Source organism: Mus pahari, chromosome 14, assembly GCF_900095145.1.
Source record: "Mus pahari chromosome 14, PAHARI_EIJ_v1.1, whole genome shotgun sequence".
In the NCBI taxonomy this organism is placed as follows: domain Eukaryota; kingdom Metazoa; phylum Chordata; class Mammalia; order Rodentia; family Muridae; genus Mus; species Mus pahari.
Window position 1 is genome coordinate 82,672,554 of NC_034603.1, and position 8,508 is coordinate 82,681,061.

At 49.8% G+C, this 8,508-nt stretch overlaps 1 protein-coding gene across 1 annotated transcript in view; it reads right to left on the reverse strand.

The window, feature by feature from the left end:
- The window catches only part of Jpt1 (Jupiter microtubule associated homolog 1), a 16,567-nt gene extending 8,954 nt beyond the window's left edge, over nt 1-7,613 (reverse strand). The window contains exon 1 of the mRNA XM_021212845.2: nt 7,444-7,613. Coding sequence (XP_021068504.1) covers nt 7,444-7,499 — 56 coding nt within the window. The 5' untranslated portion in view covers nt 7,500-7,613. The remainder of the gene's footprint in view (nt 1-7,443) is intronic.
- Between the last annotated feature and the right edge of the window lie 895 nt (nt 7,614-8,508).

Here is an 8,508-nt window from a genome sequence, read left to right on the forward strand (position 1 = left end):
AAGATCTGATGCCCTCTTCTGGAGTGTCTGAAGACAGCTACAGTGTACTCACATATAATAAATAAATAAATCTTTAAAAAAATAAATAAATAAATCTAAAAAATGTTTACGTTTGAATGCTGCTGACCCAACACTTGGGCAACAGAGGGAGGGAGGGAGGGAGGGAGATTTCTTCAGTTCCAAGTTAGCCAAGGAGACACTGAGACTGTCTCAAAATACCCAAAATAAAGTGTGGTTCCAGAAGTCTTTCTAGTTTATTCATTTCTAGCTGTAAAGTCAACAGACAGGTAAAAATGTGCCATGACAAAAATCCTTTGACATTTGCTTTATGACTTAATTAACATGTCCAAATTTATAAAGCCATGTGTGCTTGAAGAGTCAGTATGCACCAGTTCTAGCTGTGTATTTTGTTCCAGAACCTGCTTCTTTGACAGGCTTAGTGGCTCATGCCTATAATCCCAACATCTAAGGCCCAAAGAGGAGGAGGACCACAGTTAAATTCAAGGCCAACTTGGTCTACTCAGACTGTAAGAGGGAAGTGAGGTGTGGCTGTGAGCACCTGCGATCAGCCCTAGGGAAACAAGGCAGCCTGAGCTACATGATGTACAGGCGAGGTGGGAGAGAGAAAAGGGGGGAAGGCTTCCTAAGCCAGCCACAAAGCTAGAGAATAAGCAAAGAGGCAATCCGACAGACGGTAGTACCACACGTAGACAAAATGCTCTTAAAGATGCTAAAAAGGAGCACAAGAGAACGTTTCCACCTGACAGCTGGGCAGCGAGCCAGGCTGCAGCCTCAGGTCCTGGGAGACTAAGGTCGGAGAGTCACAAGTCCAGAAAGTAAACACCACTGTGGACAACACATACAGAGTCATTAGCTATGGCTTCTGTGTGCCTTGGCTGTGTCTGTGGTTCCTGGGACATAGCTCCCTCCCCACAGGAAGCTACTGAAGCACTGACAAGGCAGGCACGTCTATCACTACCACGCCCACTGCTGACACCATGCTGGACTAAAATAAACTGGAGCACCTTTTTCTAAACAGCAAAGTTTTTAAAAGTTATCTAGGCCGGGCAGTAGTAGCGCACGCCTTTAATCCCAGCACTCGGGAGGCAGAGGCAGGCAGATTTCTGAGTTCGAGTTTAATAAATTTTAAAAAAGAAAAACAAACAAATAAACAAAACTACAGGCAAAGCATTTGCCTAGCTTGTGCAAGGCCCTGTTTGACGCCCTGAAAACCAGAAAGAAAGAAAGAAAACAGGTGGAGGATGCTGTGAAGTCACACACCTCTCCTCCCGAGCGCTGCTGGGCAGAAGCAGAGAGATTACAATTCAAGGTCTGCCTGGGCTTTATAAACATTTGACCAAAAAGGAGAGGCTGAAACTGGAGGTTCCAGGAGATTTACCTGTGGTGGCCACCAAAGCCCTGCACCTTTCTCTAAGCTTACTCTATACCTAATTATACCCTTCATGATCAACTCATAAATGTAGGTGGTTTCCCTGAATTTTATAGCAAATTAATCAAACCTAAGGGCAGGTTACAGGGACCTGCTTTGCAGCCAGTGGGTCAAAAGCACAGAGAGGAGGACAGGGGAACCAAAGGCCAGGCACTAACTCAAGCTTATAATCCCACGGGGTAGGATGCTGAGAAGTTCCAGGGATCTGTGAGCTGCCTGACATGGGTGTTGGGAACTACACACTCAGGTCCTCTGCCTCTCATGAGCCGTCTCTCTGCTCCCTTCGCCTTAAGTGTGTGCACGCACGCATTGCATGCACGCATGTGCAGTTTCTCTGGCATGTGTATGGAGGACAGAGGATGACTTTCAGGAGGCCGTTCTTTTCACTCACTGTAGGCTGCTGGGATCTAACTCAAATTGTCAGGCTTGGTAGCAAGCATCTTTACCCATCTAACCAGTCCAGAAGCACTCTTTAAAATTTTTGGTTAATAGCAATGCAGAAAAATAGGATGTCATTCATCTGAAATCCATTAGTGAGAGGGAACACCCGATAGCATCGTGGTGACATGTAGATGGCTTTAATAATAGTTTGTGTACATGATTGTCATGTTGTTCATATAACATATGTATGATGTTCCTATTAATAACAGTCTGATGGGACAGAAACTACTGCAGGCCCTCATTTTATAGAGGAGAAACCTGAAGCATAGAGAGGTTGGGCAACTCCCACTGTGAACCTTGGAAAGTTTGTACTGAGCTGGACACAGTGGCTCTTTCCTCTAATCCCAGGCCTCAGGAGGCTGTGCATTTGAGGTTTGTTCAGATTTATACCTTTATTGATTTTTATACCACTTTGCTCTATTGACCCTTTTGTTATTTATTCGTTTATTTTCTAGTCTGAGGGGAAAACCACCGCAGACATCTGTCACTTGAGGTGTGGGGCCTTGCTGGTGGCAGATGCCACTTGGGTAGGTGTCACAGTAGACACCTGCTAGTGTTCTCTAATCCAGTTGAGTTGGGACACCTGGAGATGGTGCCTCCCACACATTTGAGGGTGCTCTACTCATGCAAACCAGGTGTTCTGTCCTGGGACTTGAACCCAAATCCCCCTCTAGGCAAATGTTCTACCAACTGAACTATGCTGGTAATCACCTTCTTTTCTTACAGCAGGATTTTGTTTCTAGCCTGCTTCTGGCCTCCAAGGGAGAAAAAAAAAAAAAGGACTGCTTCTGAGGGAGACAAGGTAACAGAGACAGGTCACCCAGCTGGAGGCAGGGCTGGGCTGTACAGTAAAGGCTGGACTACAGAGTGAGACTCTGAAATACTTTTCCTCTCTACAGAGGAGCTCACAGCACAGCCTCAGCCGGCCTGAGACTGCCATTCTGCTTTCTCAGCCTGGGTTCCAGGTGTGTGCTGTCAAGCTGGGAGGCCAGAGTTACTTCTCAACACACACTTTCTCTCCGGTCTGCACTGGATCCCTTGATAGAAATCCGGGCTCCTCAGCTCCCTCAGGCTGGTTCCTGGTCTCAGTCCTCGGACACTGGCCCTCCTCACCTGGAGGCATGCACTGCCATTGCTGCAGTAAGCTGTGGCCTCCCCCTGCCTCTGCTCATGCAAACCAGGATCCTTCCAGCCACCCTCCTCTCCACTTCCTCACTGCTGCAAGTCATCTCCACTTGGAGCCCTTCCTGGACGATCTCCTCTGCCTCAAGAATGCTCCACCCTTCCCCTCGGTGCCCTTTAGTCTTCAGCTGATCTCTTAAATCCCACTTCTACACCCTGCCCCTGCTTCCTCCATGAGCCCAGGACACAGCCAGACCACAGAGAGCACAGGCAGGTTAGTTAGTGCTCCTGCTCCTGTCGAGGCAAGCCACAAATACTCCTGGATGTCTTCCTTAATCTCCACTGGCCTGCAGCACCCGGCACAGGGCAACACAGGCAGCAAACCTGACTTATGGACCAGCAAGTTTAGTGTCAGGACTCTCCCAGTCATGTAACCCTGGTTCCCACGACCACCTCCCAGCACAACACTGTCCCCCCTCCTTTACTTCCTAGGCAGGCGGGGAGGCTGGGCTTGGCTCCGCTCTGTAGTTTACTACTTACTTGTCAGGAGAGCAGAGCCTGAGAATGGAGACTCCAAGCAGCTGCCCACTGACTGACAGCAGGCCTAAGTCCTCCAGCCTAGCAGACTTGTAGCAAGTGCGGGCAATCATAATGGCATGTTTGTCTTCAGGGCCAAACACAGGAATTCCTTTTAGGTTTTCTTGTTTTCTAGTCCTGGACTGCCCTCTTCCTGGACTGTGACATTAGTGTCTTACTAAGATGCGACGCTCGCTCAGGCCAGGAGAGACCCTGCTGCTCCTGTAGTTGGGTCTTATTCAGTTCCCTGCACCTGTGCCAGGCAGCTCACAGCCACCTGTAACTCTCCAGAGGATCAACACCTTCTGGACTCTGCAGGCATCCCTCCACCAAACAGATAACAAAACAAACCACTCCTTTGCAGGCAGGAGAAGGGCAGAAGAGACAGTGTGGGGTTAAGGACGCTGCTCTTGCAGGACTCGGATCCAATTCCCAGCACTGACATGTGGCTCACAAGCATCTACAACTCCAGTTCCAAGGGATTTGACACCCTCTTCTGGGCTCTGGGGACCAGGCACGCATGTGGTTTCAGGCAAAACACTCATACACATAAAATAAAAATGAATATAAAAGATTTAAAAAAAAAAATAAACGAGGGGGACACAATGACATCAACTAGAGAAACAGAGTTCTCAGCAGTAAGAACATATGCTGCTCTTGCAGAGGGGACCAGAGTTCAGATCCTAGGACCCACATCAAGTGGCTCCTAACTTCCTGTAACTCCAGAGGATTGGATGCCTCTGCCCTCATGTGCACATATCCATACACAGACATACACACACATAATCTCCAGGCCTGAGCATTGCATCTTACTGAGACACTAATGTCACAGCCTGGGGAGAAGGCAGAGCCTACAGAAGAAAGGCAGTCCAGGGCTAGAAAGCAAGAAAACCTTAAAGGAACTCTATGTGTTTGTCCCTGACGATAAACACATGTGCTTGTCTGCTGGCTATGAGGACCACGCCTTAAATCCCACTACACCAGAGGCAGAGGAAAGTAGATCTCGGTGAGATTGAGGCCAGCCTGTTCTACATACTGAGTTCTAGGTCAGCAGTTGAGGCTACATAGTGAGATGCTGTCTCAAAACAAACAAACAACATTAAACATCTAAAACTATTATCTGTGGGTGCTTTTAATCCTGGCACTCAGGAGACAAGGGCACAAGTTAGAGGCTAACCTGGGCTGGAACCAAATCCAGGACAGTGAAAAGCCACATGGTTGAGATCCTACACACACACCAACAAAACCAGCTCTATTCATTATATAAATCAAGATAAATGTGTTATGGTATATACTTGCCACCCTCCCACTCCTGACTCCTTAGTGCTGGTATAACAGGCTCACATCCCCCATCCAGGTTCCCAGGTAATTAAGTTGTTTAAATTACTACTAAAGGTATAGATAAATTCTGGGGTGACTTTTTTTCTGGGGGGGGAAAGGAACTGGGGAGCTGCTGGGGGCAGAACCCAGGGTCTTGCCCAGGCTATGGACAAGTCATCACATCTCCAGCCCTACAGGTTCTTACTGGGTAGAACCGTTTTAAATGTTTACCTTAAATGACTGAAGACACTTGAAATATTAGAATCAAACCCAACGTGCCTCTTTGTCCTCCCTCACTCCCCTGGGAGGGGGGCTTTCATCGCTAAGTGGAATTAAAAGCCCACGGACTTCTTCAGAACCCTAGTGGATTTGTAAATATGTTTTGGCCAAGAAAAAAAACAAAAGACAAAAAAAAACAAGGGTGGGGGAGCACTAGCACCCAGCTAGCTTACAAATCTGCCAAACCTGCCTAGTCCAACTTTTACTGGTACTATGATATAGCAGGTACTACCTCCCCAATGACGTCAGCGTTGTAGAGACCATCTGAAACAGAGAGCGGTTCCCAAACAAAGGATTTGCTTGCAAGACAAAGTACTTCAGGCGTGCTGTGGACTCTTTCTTTTTGAACCACATAGATAGTAACTGCTTCAAGGTTGCCGAGTTAAGACCCAAAAATGTTATAGCACAGACGGCAATTTAAAAAAAATAACTCCTTTCTTCCATCCCAACTCCCATCACTCCAGCACAGCATTCACCACTAAGGCTGCAGAGCAAGCGCATTACTGAGGAAAGGGAGTGAAGAGAATCCGGTCAGATTTCAGGAGAGTCGGGGAGAACCTTAGCACCAACAACACTGGAGGGCAAGCGGTGGTAAAGGTGGCTGGAAACACTTTCTATTTGTCTCATGTCAAGCAGGCATGAAAGGCCCTGGACTCTGAAATGCTGTACAAAGCCTTGAGCTGATCCTGAGTCCCAAAAGATAAAACCCAGATTACACATTATCTTGCCAGGAACCAGTGTCAGGATAGGAAAAGTTGGCCTCATCACACAAAACAAAATCCCAGGGCTCAATCTGTCCCTGTGTCCTTTGTAACAAATTACCTCATTTGAAGGATGACAACAAGAGGGAGTGACCCAGTCTCCCAGGTCTAATCTCCGTTCTGCCCCACCCTGTAATCGCTGGCCCCTTCAGTTCCCTTCCATCTCACCAATTCTTTTACTACTTCCTGAAACTGAAAGCAGTCCAGTTCCTGCCCAGGGCTTCCTCAGAAGACTACTCAAGGAGGCTGCTTTTTGTCAGCAAGTTGTCAAGCCCCTGTGAGACACTGCCGTTCCACGCTGCCTTCTTAGCCCCACAAAATGGCTCCCTTTTGTGCCACTTGGTCGGGACCCCAAGGCTTGGTCACACTCAACTGTGGGTCATCATCAATGGAAAATAGATGGCCAGAGAACATGGAACCGAGCCTTTGGGAAGCTCCAAGAGATGCCTGAAAGCCAACTTAAGGGACTGTGTGCCACTAGCTGAGACGATGTACATGGACTCCCTCCACAGAACACAATCCCTCCGCCAAGTTAAGTGAGGGGTAGGAAAAGGGTCCCAGTCCAGTCACAGAGCTCCTCCCCAGAATGCAGTGTACCGGGTGGCAAGCAAGGTCCCAGCTTCCAGGAAGGGATACTACATACTACTGGAGAGACAATGGATGGCTCCCTAGCCCCGCCCAAGCACAGACAACCTCCTCCAAGAGAAGCCTGTTCTGGGGTGAACTCATCCGGCCAAAGTCAATGGGAGAAGTAAAGACGGCGACATGGAAGGGCAGAGGTCCGAGGACCTGAGCGCAGAAAACCACTTGAGCAGGCTCACGGCCCCGCGCTCTCGGAGGTGGGCGTGGGGAGGGGGAGGAGACCCGATCTCTCCTTTGTTAGGCGCAGGGAGGCACTTTGATAAGAGGGCTCCGATCCAGGGCTGGAAGTGGAGGGAGGGGATGACCAGCCCCGCCCTACCAGAGGTGCACCTGCTGCGCAGACACGGACACCCGGCGGGCCACCACGAGGAAAGGAGCCTGCAGACCAGCCGGATCAGGGCTCAGATTTGCTCGCAGTGCCCAAGGCCGGGGCCAGCACACGCCCGAGCCAGAAGCGGGAGCGCATGGCCCTCATGTGGGACAATGGGCCCAAGGCCCTGCAGGCTCCTTGGGCTCCTGGGAGACCAAGCCCACCATCCTGGACCCGACCAGTGTCGCCGCGGGTGGCTGAAAGACGACCCTCCAGCACACTCTCACCGACTCCAACCTGCCCTACGGCAAAGGGCCGCCACCCACAGTCCCCCCACAGCCGTCGCTACGGGGGAGAAATGAATAGAGGCGCCGATTGGGGCGGGGCCACAAGCCAAGGCAGTCCTGCCGCACAAAGCGGCGCCCACTCCTTACTCTGCCACCCACCCCCGGGCGCGAACGCGGTGCTCCCGGCCCGTTACCACCAACGCCCCGCAGCCCCCACAAGCCCTGGAGGGCTCGAGCGCTACCCTGTCGCCTTACCGGGAGCTGTTCCTGCTGTTAGGGTCCACACCCTTAAAGGTAGTGGTAGTGGTCATGGCGCCAAGGGGCGAGGTAGGCTGGCCCTGAAAACGCCGAGGGGGGAACTGGGACCAACCGGCGCAGACGACTGCACAAGCTAAACCACCCGGGCTCCACGAGCTTCTACAGCCGCGGGGCTCGCCAGGATTCCTCTTTTATAGGGCCAATAGGGCCCACCCTCCATATGCCACCATTGGCCAATTTAAAAAGATCTCTTCATTTCTACTGGTTGCCTAGAGTGCTAATCATAGTTCGGCGTCAGGACGGGCTGCTCCGGCCACGGCTCGGCCTAAGCCCCGCCCCCTTCCTGTACAGCGAGAGGCCGCTGTGGTCTCCCCCTCCTCCACGCCCTCGACAATCTGGTGGTGCTTTCAAGTGTTCACTGTCACTTTAAAAAGTTACTTGAGGGGCTGTCGAGGTGGCTCATAAGGAAAAGCCCTGGCCGCCCAGCGTGACAACCCGAGTTCAATCTCCAGGACCCACAAAGTATGAGACCCAACTCTCTTTTTTTTTTTTTTATTGTAGAACATGATTTTAATATTTTCAACTGTTAATACTCAACAAACAGAATAATTATTTTAAGATATACTTCGTTTTTATGTCTTCCTTTTCATTTCTGATTTTATTAACTTGGACACTGTCCCTGTTCCTTATAGTTAGTCTGGCCAGGGCTTTATCTTTCTTGTTGATTTTCTCAAAGAACCAGCTTTTGCTGTTTTGTTGATTCTTTGTATAGTTCTTTTTGTTTCTACTTGGCTGATTTCAGCCCTGAGATTGATTATTTCAGATACCCAACTCCTGAACCTCTGACCTCCAGGTGTTCGCACTGAGTCACACACACACACACACACACACACACACACACACACACACACACAGACTACCTAGCTACCTAAATAAAAAGCTACCTCAGCACGATGTGTTGGCACTTCCCTGCAATGCCTTCACTTGGGAGACTGAGGCAGGAGGATCACTTTGAGTTTGAAGCCAACCTGGTCTACACAGTAAGACCGTGTCAAAAAGAAA